At 47.2% G+C, this 16,113-nt stretch overlaps 1 protein-coding gene across 1 annotated transcript; it reads left to right on the plus strand.

Annotated features, from left to right (window-relative positions):
- Positions 1–2,397: 2,397 nt before the first annotated feature.
- On the plus strand, positions 2,398–9,081 carry slc39a7 (solute carrier family 39 member 7). Its single transcript, XM_084455312.1, has 8 exons — positions 2,398–2,536; positions 3,128–3,537; positions 4,203–4,371; positions 4,540–4,620; positions 4,955–5,095; positions 5,353–5,478; positions 6,050–6,246; positions 7,295–9,081. The coding sequence occupies exons 2-8, from the start codon at positions 3,136–3,138 to the stop codon at positions 7,547–7,549; spliced, it is 1,371 nt and encodes a 456-aa protein (XP_084311438.1). The 5' UTR covers positions 2,398–2,536; positions 3,128–3,135; the 3' UTR covers positions 7,550–9,081.
- The last annotated feature ends 7,032 nt before the right edge of the window (positions 9,082–16,113 follow it).

Here is a 16,113-nt window from a genome sequence, read left to right on the forward strand (position 1 = left end):
ACTCCGACCTTTAGCCCTTGCCTTATAGGTCAGATCCTGTCCCAACCCCAACCAACACTCCTTCCCTTATAGGTCAGATCCTATCTCAACCCTTATCCTAAAGCCAACCCACACTAGGGACTGGAAGAAGGACACCAAAATCAACCCGCCGATCTCCACTGCACAAGTAGAGTAGTGGTGAAAGCATTGGACTCCCACCCGGGAGACCACGGTTCAGGGAGACCGGGGTTCAAGGCCCTGGTGGGGATGACTTTATGGGACTAAACCCCAAACCTCTGTCATAGAAATTGTAATTTTACTACCTCCCTCAACCTTTCACATAGCTGTGCTAACCTCATTTATGACAGGAGGACCTCTTCAGGAGGTCGACACACCTAGACGTTGTCTGCCCTGAATAACCATCCTTTGTTCCATTGTCCCAGCAAGATTTACCGCCCTTTCTCATATCAAGTGTCTCAACTCTTGACCATTGTTGATGATGTCTGCCATTTAATATGACGTGTACAGATGGGTTAGCCAATCACATCCCTGGAAGCGTCATACCTGTGTATTGCTTGAATATAAGGCCGCGCAAGACCAGACTGCGGGACTTCTGTTGGATACCACTTACGTGCGTTATCCTGAAGTCCTTGCGCTCGTATGTTTTCTCAATAAATAAGACTTAACCTTTTTGAGCGAACCTTGGCAAATCTTTTTACTTTCGATTTAATTCCATTACACCTCCACATGTTCATCCGTTCACTCCAATCGTTTTATCCCTTACCCATACGCGCAGTTTGACTTTTTGATCAGGGGGGGCAGTCAGTCCCAGCCCCCCCCCCCCCCCCCCCCCCCCCCTCCATCAAATAGGGATTATAATAGCGGTAAAAATACGCACGAACATTGGAATGTGCATATTATGTTACAGCTGCATGATTGCCCCACAACATTTCAAAACACAGTGCTTATTCTTTCCAATATCAACGTTTCGTTCAACTGCGCCTCCGCTGCGCCAGAGTTTGAGGCAGAGTTTACAGACTTTTTATTTCTTCATTAAAACAGAATGTATGCTACACCTTTCATACTTCAATGTCGGGATGTGTCATTATACAGCGTATTAGAATCCAGCAATAGCCTCTTCACATATAGCCTATCTGCATTTATATCAAAGAATAATCACCAAAAGAATAATACTGCGTGCATAATCGATTTGACAACTGGACAATGGATACGTTGCACAGCAAATATGCAGTAGGCCTATCCAACAGTTCGTTCATGGCTAGCAATGGTAGGCCTACAGCTATGGGATTAGCTCATGTTTGGGTTGCTGTCAAAGCTGCCACTCTTATGTTGCTATAGCCTACAATTATCAGAACAATATGAACATTCAGTTGAAGGTTTTCCATCCACCTATAACTGGATGAGGAATAAGCACTGCAAAAGCTATCAATTCTCACACAAGCAGGAGCCAGGAGCTGACTCCTGAATAGCTAACATTACAGGAATCATCAGGGTAACTGCTATAGCCACTGACCGCTACCATTAATGTTATGGAAGCTGCTGCTAGTTGTTGTGAGCCTAGACCTGGTCCAGGGCGATATCCTACGGATAACGCCCTGTTACTCTCAATGCAATTTGCAATTCTACCGGCGAATCGGCGCTCAACGCTTTGTTTAGCCTACTCACTGCTGCCGCCCATGTTGGGGATGATGCATTACATCTTAAATGGTGTTGAGAGACTTTAAGATGTAATGCATCATCCTCGACATGGGCGGCAGCAGTGAGTAGGATAAACAAAGCGGTGAGCGCCGATTCGCCGGTAGAAGAAGACAGTCGATGCGCTGTGGATATAAAACATTTAAGTGTACAAATTTGCCTTTTATTTGAAAGGTGGGGGACTGCAAACTGTAGCGACTTAGGAGAAAAGGCTTTCATCTTTCCAACGATGTGTTTACTTTGGTGAGTAACGAAACGGTTTTGTCTGTAGACTCAGACGACCGGGCCGATGAAGCGCTTTCATAGGCAAATTGCATTGAGAGTAACAGGGCGTTATCTGTATAGATATCGGCCTGGACCAGGTCTATTGTGAGCCCATGAGCTAACTGGCTATCCCACTCTTATTGTTCTGGATTCTCGCATTGGCAGCATTGAAACTGATGTGTCCAGGCAACAATTTATCAGACATTATTTCATGTCATTTCAATTCACAGCTATTTCAGTGGCATGACTAGCTTCCGTCCTACCAGTCCTGAACAGAAACAAGCCAGCCACGCACATAAGCCAGGCTGGACCTGGCCTGGTTTCAGGATGAGGATGCTTTTCGGAGAGGTCGTGTGTATCTCGCGGTGTTTGGACACGCTCTCCTCTGTTTCTTGCCCGGGAGTGAATGAGATCTCGCGATATCCCAATGAGTTGACTATTTGCCACGTCTGTGAAAGCCTAGCTAGCCACACAGCAGCAGTGAGTGGACAAAAATAACAAGCATTTATCGGATAAACCGTCGTTACAGACAACGCTGCTTTCCAACTCACCCACACGACACAGCAGTAGCTGACAGGTGAGTTTGAACGGCTTTTGTCCGCAAGATCATGTGCGAGACAGTCGATGCTGCATCAATGATCAACTTGTTAGCATTAGCCCACTAGCCAGGATACAACTATAACATTGTTTGCTGTCTACTTTGTCGCCATCCATTACACACCGGAAGCAAATATATCATAAAGCAAAAGTTAAATTGCAATGACCGGTGAACGTTAATGTCAGTTACTAAGTTAAGTACAGGGATAACATTAAGTTAACATTATTGCTAGTCACTAGCTTTCCCCTAGCTAGCCATTCAGACTGTATTTCTATTACTAAGTTTTGCTGCTAGCCTCTTCGCTAGCAAGCAATGGGTACTTTATCTTCTTGAGAAGCTAACGAGCTGGTGTCCTTGTGTACAGCAACATCTTAATTAGGAGATGTATATCTAGCTGTGTAAGTATGACTTGCAAACCCACTACACAACACTTAGGACCTAATTATGGGGAAATACCTTGTGTGTATGAAGGGATAGGAAGCAGTAACGTATGTGTATGGGCTGTAGTTGTAACTGTCTCTCTCTCCATCTCTCCCTCTCTCTCTCTGTCTCTCTCTCTGTCTCTCTCAGGTGATGCGATGGCCCGCCATGGAAGTCTGCTAGCACTGACCCTGTTCACTTCAGCAGCCCTGCTGCTAGCTGCCCAGCTAGCTCACACACACTCTCACGGGGACCATGGCCATGCCCACACGCACGGCGGCGGCGGTGGCTGCCATGGTCACGCCCATGGTGGGCAGGTGAAGATGCACCACGGGGCCAGCAAGTATAGCGCAGAGGCCAACCTGCCGTCACCAGAGGACGCACATGGACATGACCACGGGCACGCTCATGACCACGGGCACGCTCATGACCACGGGCACGCTCATGAACACGGGCACGCTCACAAGGAGAACAGTGATCACCTGCACGCCGATGGAGGGGAGAGGGTGAAGAGAGAGGTGGAGGGAGAGAAGAGAGACTTGGTGGAGCTCTGGATGCAGGTCTGCATAGGATGGATGGATGAATGAATGAATCAATGAATGAATGAATAGGCCTGAGGAGGTGAATGAGTGTGCACGTGTGTGTGCACGCGCTAGAACGAGTCGGTGTTTCCTTATGTTAGTGGTGTTACCACTGTAACACTATAGTCAGGTGACATAATGGTACTTATGGATACATCCTGTTTCAGACTGTAGTCACTATACTAGTTCCTGTTCTACCTCCTAAGACTGTGAGCAAACACAGCTTTCTCTGGAGATTAAACAAATCCCTAGGTACACAAGCAAACAATATGGCCCTTTTCACCTTTTACAAACTACTTCCTTCTTGCAGCCTAGTCTGGTGTTTGGTTCCAACTCAGCAACCTCCATTTTCAACGTGGCAGTGTACTGCTGGTACTTGTGGATTGTATTTGATCACATACAGTAGGCTACTTTTTAACGACTTTTAATGACTCAATCCACTCGACCTCATTCTTTTACTCTCCCTCTCCCCCCCCCTCCCCTCCCTGCCTCCATCTCTCCATCCCCTCCCTACCTCCATCTCTCCATCCCCTCCCTGCCTCCATCTCTCCATCCCCTCCCTACCTCCATCTCTCCATCCCCTCCCCTCCCATCTCTCCCCCCCTCCCCTCCCTGCCTCCATCTCTCCCCCCCTCCCCTCCCAGGCCATCGGAGCCACTCTGTTGATCAGCGCGGCTCCTTTCGTAATCCTCTTCCTGATCCCGGTCCAGTCCAACACGGACCAGCACCAGAGCCTGCTTAAAGTCCTTCTCAGCTTCGCCTCCGGAGGGCTGCTGGGAGACGCCTTCCTGCATCTCATCCCCCACGCCCTGGGTAGGTGGGCGACTCCGCCCCCTATCTCACCCTCAAGCACACGATCACGCAAAATAGCCATCTCATTATGCTGAAGCTTCGTGGAAGAAGACTCTTGTTTTTGCACTAATTTGCACAAAATGTTTTTGCACTAATTTCAAACGTTCCGTCTTCCACTCCTCTACACAGAACCCCACTCTCACCATGGAGACGAGGGACACGGCCACTCACACGAGAGCGAGGCGTCACATGATCATGGCCACTCCCACGGTGCAGATATATTACATATGCAAACTAGCGAGTCATTCAGTCAAATTTTATTTGGTAAATGGTAAATGGACGGCATTTATATAGCACTTTTCTCCAAAGCGCTATACAATGGCCTCTCATTCACCCATTCACAGACACATTCACGGCACACAATGAATGAAATGGAACAATTTCAATGTCTGTCTGTCTGTCTGTCTATCTAAGCCATACACTTCACAACACTATAGTATGTCTCTGACCCACCCTTCTCTCTCTCTCTCTCTCTCTCTCTCTCTCTCTCTCTCTCTCTCTCTCTCTTCTCCTCCCTCCCTCTTGTCCTACCCCTCTCCACCAGGTGCTGCCCATGGCCACATGATGTCTGTTGGTTTGTGGGTCCTGGCGGGCATCGTAGCCTTCCTGGTGGTGGAGAAGTTTGTTCGACTTCTTAAGGGCGGCAATGGCCACGCCCACTCCCATGGCCACGCCCACTCCCACGGTAGGCAGGGCACGCAATCATGAACAGCTGAAACTCAAGCAATCATGTCAACCTGATTAGCTGCTGATGGGGATACAAATAAATAATAATCATAATAGTGATAATAATAACTATAATAATAAGATGTATTATTATTACATTAATAAAGAATATGTCTGATAACATGTATAACATGAATTATAACATGGATCATTTGAATTGATGGCAGAAGTCTCTAGAAATTGTTCTAAACCTAGATCCTGTGTTCCTTATTTAAGCTGCCCCTAAGGCGAAGGAGAGCGACGGAGAGGAGGAGAAGGAGGAGGAGGAGGAGGAGAAGAAGAAGAAGGAGGAGGGAGGAGAAGAAAGCAAAGATGAGAAGAAAGAAGAGGAGAAGAGCACAGGTAAGACTATGAGGCTGGTGAGCGATGCTGATTCAGCTCATTCCTACAACTCTTAACTGTGGTGATACGGAGGAATATGACCCCCCCCCCCACACACACACACGGTATATTTGCTGTTTGTTAGTTTTAATCCTAAGTATCAGAGTATCTCTTTCTTATTATGTTTCATTATGTTTCTATTGTCCTATTGTGTTGTCTACTGTGTTTTTTGTATTGATTGAAATGACGAGCACTTTGGTCAACTCTTGTATTAAATGTGCTCTATAAATAAAGTTGGATTGAATTGTGTACGCGTACGCGACAAGTGCATATTTTGCGGTTGCGCATTTACAGCCTGCGCTCTAGCCCAAAAAGTGCAAGACTGCAAGCCTAGATCTCATGGCACTGTAGCGCTAAAAAGCGCTTGGAACACAGCTCTCGTCTCTATAGCGCCCTAGAGCTCATTACCCGTTGTAAACAACGAGAAAACAGCGCCAGCTCTAAAACACAGCTCCCCGGTGGACACGCACCTGCATATGTGTTGTATATAATACTGCATATGTGTTATCCCCATGCCCCCTCCCCCGGCTAGACATCAAAGTGTCGGGCTACCTCAACCTGGCGGCCGACTTCACCCACAACTTCACGGACGGGCTTGCGATCGGGGCGTCGTTCCTGGTGAGTCCGGCGGTGGGCACTGTCACCACCATCACCATCCTGCTGCATGAGGTGCCCCACGAGATCGGAGACTTCGCCATCCTTGTCCAGTCTGGCTGCACCAAGAGGAAGGTAAATTTAATGCGTGAGGAAACGCTGTCTCTCAAGTTTGTCACAGTCAAACTGTGTCTGTTTTGTTTTGTCATTGTCTGTTTTGGTCTGTTAAGACTTGGGTTTGTAAATAGACAGGTAACTACTGGTAGGGGTAAATGTAAACCAAACCACCACTCTTACTGTGCACTCACACAGCGAGCGACTTGGGCGACGAGAGCGGTCGGCTGCCATTCATTCTCAATGGAAGCTGGCGACAGGGCGACGGACGCCTCGGCGGCAGAGAGCGACGCGATACCAGCGATCTGAGCGTAGATTTGAAGTTGGGCAGAGTTCAACTTTATGCAAATTAGCAGTGACATCGCCGAAGCAGCAACCAATAGCAGATCAGTTTACCTCAGAATGGCAGTAGAATACATCTTCAATAATGTGAGTGACACATGAATGACCCGCCCCCCCAGCGTCTGCAGCTCTTGGCTGCCGGGGAGCTGGCGACGCGATGCACGCAACCAGAGCGACCACTGTCCCCAAGTCACTCGCTGTCTGAGTCTACAGTCATCCTTTGTTAGATGAGTATTTGCAAAGTTAGTCGCACTGAAATGAAAAAAAACATTCTGTCCCATTTTGGTCCACATAATTGGTCATAGTGTTCACCTATTCAACGATGTATGCCAAAATATTTACAAAATTCTACTTTTGTTGTAATCTTATATCAAAGTATATAATTTCTTACTTTCTGGAAAACGGTAGGTCACGTGCAGTGACGACAACAGGTACCTTAGATTTTAGGCCAATAATCTCACGACATCCACCCGTCAATCAGCGCTATCTTTCTATGGAATCTGTCTAAAGTTCTTAAAACCCGTCCACTTGTCAATGTTCCAATCAAATTCCTCTAAACATATGTCCCACCCTTATAGCTTGTTTGCGTCGGAAATACGTCAAACTACGGAAGTTAGATGATCTCAAACGTCCGTTTCAGTGCGACTTTAATGTATGTAGGGATGTATAGAAACCTCCTTGGCAGATTCTGAATCCTACTCAACGCCTACTTCCTGTTTTCCCTCAGGCCATGTGCCTGCAGCTGCTGACGGCCTTGGGGGCGCTCGCTGGCACGTCCTGCTCCCTATTGGCCGAGGGGGTGGGTGCAGCCGCCACCGCCTGGATCCTGCCATTCACGGCCGGTGGTTTTGTATACATCGCCACGGTGACCGTCCTGCCGGAGCTGCTGGTTGGCCGCTCCAGTTTCGGCCAATCACTGATGGAGATTATGGCCTTGCTATTCGGGGTGTACATGATGGTGCTGATCGCTGAGTACGAGTGAGCGGGCGAGAGAGAGAGAGACTGAGAGATGGAAGGATGTAGGGAAGAAGGAAGGAGGAATGAGGGAGGGATGGAAAGTGGGAGAGAGTAGGAGGAGGAGAGATGGTGGAATGTTACCTGAAGGCTAGCATTTGAAATCTGAGTTTTAAGATGAAGACCCAATGAGGTGTGATGAGCAGCAACTGACAGAGAAGGATCTTTCGTAAGAGAGGACCGTGCTAAATTGAATGTTCCAATTAGGAAGTGACCAACCAGTGGGAGGGGAGAGAAGATCTGAACTCTGAATGGTTGTCATCAATGGGACCGAAGGTAAACTGAGACTCTTAAGGGAAGAAAGACCCGGAACTGGACAATATCAGTCTATCCACCCTTTTCTTATCCCCCCCTGTACCGTTGATCTATTCTGTCCATGAGTTTAAAATAGAACTACGGTACCACAGCATTCATGTTTATTATGTTCTTACCTTATTCTTTCTTGCTTGTATGGTTAAAATGTAAAAGGCTGAACACAAAAAGCTCAAGAGTAAAGCTGTGTGTCAGTGTATGTAAGGCATTGCTGTGGAAAAGTATGTCTTAAAATTGAGCCTGCAACTGGAAACATTCCAACCAAATTAAGCCTGGCATTATTTCATGTTTGTAAGTGGCAGATATCATTGGAATTTTAATGTTAGATACAATTATAGAAAAGGCATAATAAGCAACGGGACTTATTTGAAAGGTGCATTTGAATCGTTAGACTGCTATACACCGTCTCAACCACTAGAGGGAGCGAGAGATTTTACTGTTATTGGTCTGTCTGGGCTGGGTTTCCCAGAGGCATCGTATGCCTCTGGGAAACGCAGCCCTGTGCAATTGTACAGAAGGGGGTGTGAACCTCTTCATCCGTTTCTATTTTATGTTAAGTTTAGATGCTTTCCGCATGTGCTCTTCTCCACATTTAGATATTTGCTTGTGTAGATGTTCATGAATGTGAAAAGCCAGTTGTGTGGGAAGTGAACTGCACTACTCTGGGCTGAGGGGAAATGAGGGGGGGAAACGGGTAGTTCTCACATGAAGTGGCCTCCGCTGCTGAACGCACGCCGCCCGGACGCTTTCAATCTTGTGACTGTTGGCTTGCTATTACACCAGGACAACTCACTGATAACCCCCCTTTGGTTTTTATGCTGTTGCTATGGAGACGGGTTAAACATAAGTTTAAATTGTCTCCAATGCGAGTCGTGACCCAAGATATTCACTCGATTTGTTTCCCCTTGTTCCACAAGCAATCTACTACACAGCAGCCCTACTTCATCAAGATGTCCGAAATTAACCAGGGTAAAAAGACCAAACTTCTCACTCAGACAATCAGTGCTGTAGGGGTGTGATTCCAAACTTCCACCCTGACCCTCTCCCTAGTTCCTTATTGATTTCCACTCTTGCAGATCTCAAACTACTGTCTGCCATGTTAATCTTAAACTCTGTGGGGGCGTAGGTTGGTGTGATGTGTTGATTCGGAATCAGACCATGGCGTTAGAATGGAACACCGTAGTCTGGGGGCGGGGCATGGAGGCAGGACAAGATGAGGGGGTGGATTTGTTTAGTTGTAGTTACTTTATGTTTTGTTGACTTTACAATAATAAAAATGAATAAAAGACCTAATTTCTTGCATTGTGTTCGACTATCAGGTCAGATTCAGGTCGGTTTAACTGATTCTTGAGAAAATGGCAGGTTTTTCCAGGTACTAATTAAAAACGCACAAGCCTGTGAAACATGTTTTGTTGTGTTGGCATGGCTGCTTGCAACACACCAATTGCAATTTATTAAAATAAAGTTTCATGGCAAAAGGATAGAACAATTGTAGCTTCCCTATAGCATGGGAAGTCTGACAGATAAAGTTTGACCATAGGAATATGCCAGCATGACCAGCCTTGGGGCAAATTGTTCAATACGCACCTCAAAGCAACTAAACCTACATTTGACCAAGGTCTGGATCTGTCACTCGTTCTGCCCATCCGCTAAAAACAGCTTAGCCTCATTAAACTACATTCATGCATGACGTCAATACAGCCTACACATTATAACCAGTAAAACTTCAGCTTTAACCATCAGCTCAGTGCAGAAAAGTCAGCGTGATGAGATGGTGGATCTGAGGGTTCCTGGTCAGGTGTTCTGTCCAGACATCCAGCCCCTGGTCCAGACATGGTGGTAGAGAGCCTCGCCTGCCAGCACTGTGGCCAGGAGGAAAGGGAGGCAGGCCAAGCCCAGCCCAGCAAACATCTCCTGGGACGACACCGTAGGGGGCGCTAGAGAGCTGGAGGAATAGTCATCTGCTGGAAAAACATGAAAATAACACATCTACAGTATGTACTATTTCCACTGACGTTTGAGAGAATACACAAAATATACAGTATATTATAGCAACTACCGTGCCATACCCTTTTAACCTACCCTAGCTTACCACTACAGATCAAACTAAACTGACCCAAAATTAATACAGTCACATGATCCACGGTAAGATCTGAGATAATAAACAGGATAACATACACAGCCAGAGGACCTCAAAGGCCTCGAGGGATAAACAGGATAACATACATAGCCAACGATACAAACACTGACTGATACCACTTGGAGTCTTTCATTTCTACTTTTTCTCCTTCCTCTCTTTTTTATAGTTTGATATGGCAGGGTTTCGGACCTGTTGTCACAGCTGGAACTAGAAATGGTGCTCGGAGAGGCTTCCTCACATGATCCATGGTGACCTCTGAAATGTAAACAACACAAACACTGACTTATCAGCTAATTCTCACCACTTGGAGTCATTGATTTCTTCTCCTTCTTGTCCTTCTCTTTATTGTTTGGCGTGGCAGGGTTTAGGACCTCAGTTGTCATAGCTGTAAAAAATGTGGGAAAGTCTTTTGAATAGTTGAATACTTTTTCCGATACCAATTACAACTGGGACAGTGTACCAAAGACAGTGTTCAGTAAAATGGCTGCCTGCTGAATTCAAATGGCAGAAATTCAGAGATTCTTTCTATAGAGGCATCCAGAAGCTACACAATCTCTCAACAGGCCCCACCCCCTCTGTCTGATCCATCTCATGCACAATTTACTCAGTGACAGACTGCAAGCTGTGCAGGTGGGGGGCGGGGCAACCATATCACCTACTCCTACACTCACCACTGAAACCTGACAACTGCAGGATGGTGTGTTGAGCCCCTTCCTGTACACACTTTACACCAATGACTGCATCAATCAATCAATCAATCAAAGCTTTATTTGTATAGCGCATTTCATACCCAGAGGCAACAAAATGCGCTTTACAGAGAACAAGGGAGGTGGGTATACGACCCACCCCTACATATTCCAGAGGGAAGCAAAATAACAGTAATCACCCGGGGGCCAGATAAGTGAGCTGTAAAAATTCTTCCCTGACCCCTCTCAACAAGGCGATCGAGCAAGCTCCTGGAGTATGTTTGTCTACCGGCTAAGAACATTTATAAAGCAATAAATTACATTGAATTACATTTTCATTTTCAGAGTAAGAGAAGCTAAAAAACAACATAGGAGAGACATGGCAAATGGCTTCACCACTGGTTCACCATCACAGTAATACATCCCAGTGTCTGAGGCCTTCACGCTGACTATAATCAATGACATGTCTGCTACTGAACCATAACGTTTGCCAGGGTCAGAGAGGTGTTTGGTCTCTCTGAAACTTCCTACTTCCACAGTCAGAATGTCAACTCTCCTTCCATCTGTGTCTCTGCTCCATGTCACTTTACCCTGCACAAAGTGACCACAGCTCAGCTGGGGGGTGGCCTTCTCCTGGACAGTTTGAACGGTGATCTCTGTCATGACAAACAGGGATGAATAAAGTATAACTGTTAGTGTTACAGAATGTGACCAGATGCAGGATGGATTCAATATTGTGACAGCATTTCATCCATCCTGCTTCCGTAGCCTGTACGGCAGTCTAAACTATAATTATGAAACATACTGTATAATTCTGTTGTTTGGAAATTATTGCAATAATAAAAATGACTGGAAAATGACTTAATTGTCGGATATTGTCAGACATACAATAAATTGAAGAAATATACTGGTAATATAACGGTAAAAGTAATTAAACCTTCTGATATGAAAAGACAATCACAACATCTTCAACTAAGCAATACACATTTAAGAAACAATATGAAATTGTATCTACATATAAAAATATGTTAAATAAATGTATAGTCTTACCGCAAGAGACACTGCACACAAAGGCTGAACCAGAACCAGAACGTAGAACAAAGCGTACATCTTCACTCACTGTCACTCGTCTGTCTGTGTGGGTTCATGTGTTCCGTGTATACATTGTGGTTAAACCAAGAGCAGAGACCTATGTGTCATTGTAGCTATAGATGGCTTCCTGCTAGTTTTCATAACCTTTGCTATTTCCCATCATGACTGCTCTGGCTCTTCTGTGGTTCTGTTGATGTGGAGATGATTGAGGTACATCATACTGAGGTATCTTACATGTATCATCTTCAATCAGATTCAGATGCAGATGCCTTTATTGTTACATCCTTTGTACGAGTACAGGGGAGTACAATTCTTGGGTTCTAGCTCCTCAACCTCGTAGCAGCAACATAATAACAACACAGGATAGTGACAGTAAGGAAGTATGATACAGCATAATAGTAAGGATGTACATTTCCTGAAGAAAATGTAATGTGAGCATCCCCAGCCTCTCTCTCCCAGCCCCAGCCTCTGTCTCCCAGCCCCAGCCTCTTTCTCTCAGCCCCGGCCTCTGTCTCCCAGCCCCAGCCTCTCTCTCCCAGCCCCAGCCTCTGTCTCCCAGCCCCAGCCTCTCTCTCCCAGCCCCAGCCTCTGTCTCCCAGCCCCAGCCTCTATCTCCCAGCCTCTGTCTCCCAGCCCCAGCCTCTTTCTCCCAGCCCCAGCCTCTATCTCCCAGCCCCAGCCTCTGTCTCCCAGCCCCAGCCTCTGTCTCCCAGCCCCAGCCTCTGTCTCCCAGCCCCGGCCTCTGTCTCCCAGCCCCAGCCTCTGTCTCCCAGCCTCTGTCTCTCAGCCCCAGCCTCTGTCTCCCAGCCCCAGCCTCTCTCTCCCAGCCCCAGCCTCTGTCTCCCAGCCCCGGCCTCTGTCTCCCAGCCCCAGCCTCTGTCTCCCAGCCCCAGCCTCTGTCTCCCAGCCCCAGCCTCTGTCTCCCAGCCCCGGCCTCTGTCTCCCAGCCCCGGCCTCTGTCTCCCAGCCCCAGCCTCTCTCTAGTCCCAGCTTCTCTCACACAGTTAAGTCCAAGGCGTTTAGCGTAGTATCTGTTGTAATATTGTAATTACCTCCACCCCAGTGACAGTGCAGGGGCCTCATTTATCATTGTGAATCATGACAAAACTCGATGGGAAATATTGAGATATATACACAATATTTCCCATAGAGTTGTCATGATACATCACATTATTTGCGGAGAAAAGCACGTACAAAAATCAGGTGTAAATGAAAAAGGGTGCATCCACAATGATAAATGAGGCCCCAGGATGAGAGGTGACGCTTTTAGTGCCATATTTGTTCGTTCATTTGTTTATTGGTTGGTGGATTACGCAAAAACTAACAGATTTATTTACAAATTAGATAGGGAACTCCGCCCACTTATTTTTTCTGGGTAAAAATGATAGATTAGATTAGATAAAATACGCTTAGATAGACAACAAAGGATGGTGTGGCTAATTGTAATGTTACGACGCAGTAGCCACAACACGGTGTCGACCTCCCCGACGCATGTGCGTCAATACAAATGTAGACCTATTGATGCTTGCATCAATTTGCCAAAACCACATGATTTTTCAAACGAAGCTTTGTACGTTACGCAAGCACCCGACTCGTATTGAACAACACATCACATGAATGTGGGCTCATTTGTATTTTGCACACAATTCCTCTCGGATTTGACTTGTCAATCAGTCGATACAGCCGCCACACCATGAATTGACCAGCAGATGTCACTATGGAGCTGCTGTATCGACTGCATCAACAGATCAATAGAAACATTACATATTTTGCTTACTAAGGTAAAAATGTGTTGCACACAACTTAAGTGCCCTTTTTTAAACTTCCTCCCCTTCCCCTCTAACATCCAGTGCACGTCCCTGATATACAGTGAGTATGCAGAGTGTAATGTGTAGGTGGTAGGTGAGTGTGTGTATGTGTATGTGTGTGTGCGGCGGGATGTGTGAGTGCGGTGCGTTCTATACATATTCAGGTCATGTGCAAGTGTCTATTGACAATGTCTCTCAGCAGTGGGGAGGGGTCAGGGGGGACACCAGCCTTGTTGGTGTGGGGAAGAAGCTGTGTCTGTGGCGTGCAGACATTGTCCTGATGGGAGGGGCACGAAGAGGTTATGGTCGGGGTGGGAGGGGTCGGCCGCAATCTTCCTGGCCCACATCAGGGTCCTGGAGTTGTGCAGGACCAGGAGGGAGGGCAGGTTGGACCAGGAGGGAGGGCAGGTTGGACCAGGAGGGAGCTACTAACCCTGCTCTGCCTTCCCTCTGCCTTCCCTCTCCCTAGTGCCTCTCTCTCTCCCTCCTATCTTCTAACCAGGTCCAGTGGATGCCCCACTGTCACCAGCAGACCTCCCGAAGTCCGATAGATACCCCTGTGTCTGCTGTGGATGATGTAGCATGTCCGTAGAATATTCTCTCTCCTATGATGCTTTTAGCCTCTCTCACTCTGAAATGTAATTTAATGCAATGTATTGCTTTATAAATGTTCTTAGCTGGTAGACAAACATACTCCAGGAGCTTGCTCGATCGCCTTGTTGAGAGGGGTCAGGGAAGAATTTTTACAGCTCACTTATCTGGCCCCCGGGTGATTACTGTTTTTTTGCTTCCCTCTGGAATATGTAGAGGTGGGTCGTATGCCCACCTCCCTTGTTCTCTGTAAAGCGCATTGTGTTGCCTCTGGGTATGAAATGCGCTATACAAATAAAGCTTTGATTGATTGATTGATTGGCAGGTTGGACCAGGAGGGAGGGCAGGTTGGACCAGGAGGGAGGGCAGGTTGGACCAGGAGGGAGGGCAGGTTGGACCAGGAGGGAGGGCAGGTTGGACCAGGAGGGAGGGCAGGTTGCAGCCGATCACCTCAGCAGATGGGATGACGCGCTGCAGTCTGGCCCTGTCTTTGGCTATAGTGGCGGAGTACCAGATGGTGATGGAGGAGGTGATGATGGACTCAATGATGGAGGTGTAGAAGAGTACCATAATTTGCTTTGGTAGACCGAATTTCTTCAGGTGCCTCAGGAAGTACATCCTCTGCTGTGCCTTCTTCACGAGGGATTTGGTGTTTGGTTCCCATTTGAGGTCCTGGGAGATGGTGGTGCCCAGGAAGCGGAAGGAGTCCACAGTGGACACTGGGGTGTCATTCAGTGTGATGGGGGGAGAGGGGATGGTTTCTTCCTGAAGTCTACAATCGTCTCCACTGTCTTGAGACCGTTGAGCTCCAGGTTGTTTTGGCCGCACCAGTACAGCAGCTGATCGATCTCCCACCAGTAGGCAGAGTCGTCTCCCTCAGAGATGAGTCAGATGAGAGTGGTGTCATCCGCAAACTTCAGGAGCTTGACAGCTCAAAGAACATGACTTACTGTGCCTCCTGGCCTCTCCAGGTGTGAGTAAGCTCTGTGGAGTAGGTAGATGATGGCATCGTCCATGTTGATTCAGGCCTGGTACGCAAACTGCAGGGGTCCAGGAAGTCGCTCACCATGGGCCTCAGGCGCTGCAGAACCAGTCTCTTGAATACCTTCAAGAAGTGACATCAACGGCCTGTAGTCATTGAGGACACTAGGACATGCTTTTTTTGGACACCAGAACAATATAGGAGGTCCTCCACAGCTCTGGCACCTTCTTCAGCGTCGGTTAGAGGTTGAATAATTCAGATGCCGGCTATGCAGTCGTGGGTGTACAGGGAGTCGAGAAGAGGGCTCAGGACGCAACCCTGGGGGGGGGGGGGGGGGGTCTATGGGGCGGAGGTGTTGGAGCCCAAACTCACCACCTGGCATCGACCCAACAGGAAGTCCAGGAACCAGCCACACAGGTCAACACTGATTCAGCATCATTGTGTTCATTCACCAACGTGTCGTCACCAACAAAGTGTCAGATGATTACCTATTCTAACATAAAACTATAGATCTTGTTAATCTTTCAGTCGATAAAATTAGCTAAGCCTGACCTGCATGCCAAGCAGAGAAGAGTGCAGGACAGATTAATGGTGTTCATTGTATTTGCACTGTCTTTACACTGTCCTGTCCTGCACCCTGTCTAATGTCGTCTCCATCAGTGTATGCACCTTACCCTAAACAAATTCCTAGTATGTGTAAAACATATACATGGCGAATAAACCGATCTTGAATCTCAAGGAATGAAAAGACCGAAGAGTCAGAGACATCTTTCACATTTGACCTTGGAACAGTCAAGGAATCTGACGCAGCACATTTAAGGGGTGGTGGCGTCTAGGCTCTGGAACAGTCTGCCATGGCACATTAGGTCTGCCCAGACCGTAGAGTCTTCTTTAAAGACTCACCTGTTCTCCCAGGCCTTC

The sequence above is a fragment of the Borostomias antarcticus genome (assembly GCF_949987555.1).
Source record: "Borostomias antarcticus genome assembly, chromosome: 21".
In the NCBI taxonomy this organism is placed as follows: domain Eukaryota; kingdom Metazoa; phylum Chordata; class Actinopteri; order Stomiiformes; family Stomiidae; genus Borostomias; species Borostomias antarcticus.

Bases quoted from the DNA above. Each gene is read 5' to 3' on its own strand.
- slc39a7 (XM_084455312.1), top strand. From the start codon at position 3,136: ATGGCCCGCCATGGAAGTCTGCTAGCACTGACCCTGTTCACTTCAGCA. The intron at 5,096-5,352 runs GTAGGCAGGGCA...TCCTTATTTAAG, and splicing joins TGGCCACGCCCACTCCCACG to CTGCCCCTAAGGCGAAGGAG. The intron at 6,247-7,294 runs GTAAATTTAATG...GTTTTCCCTCAG, and splicing joins CTGGCTGCACCAAGAGGAAG to GCCATGTGCCTGCAGCTGCT.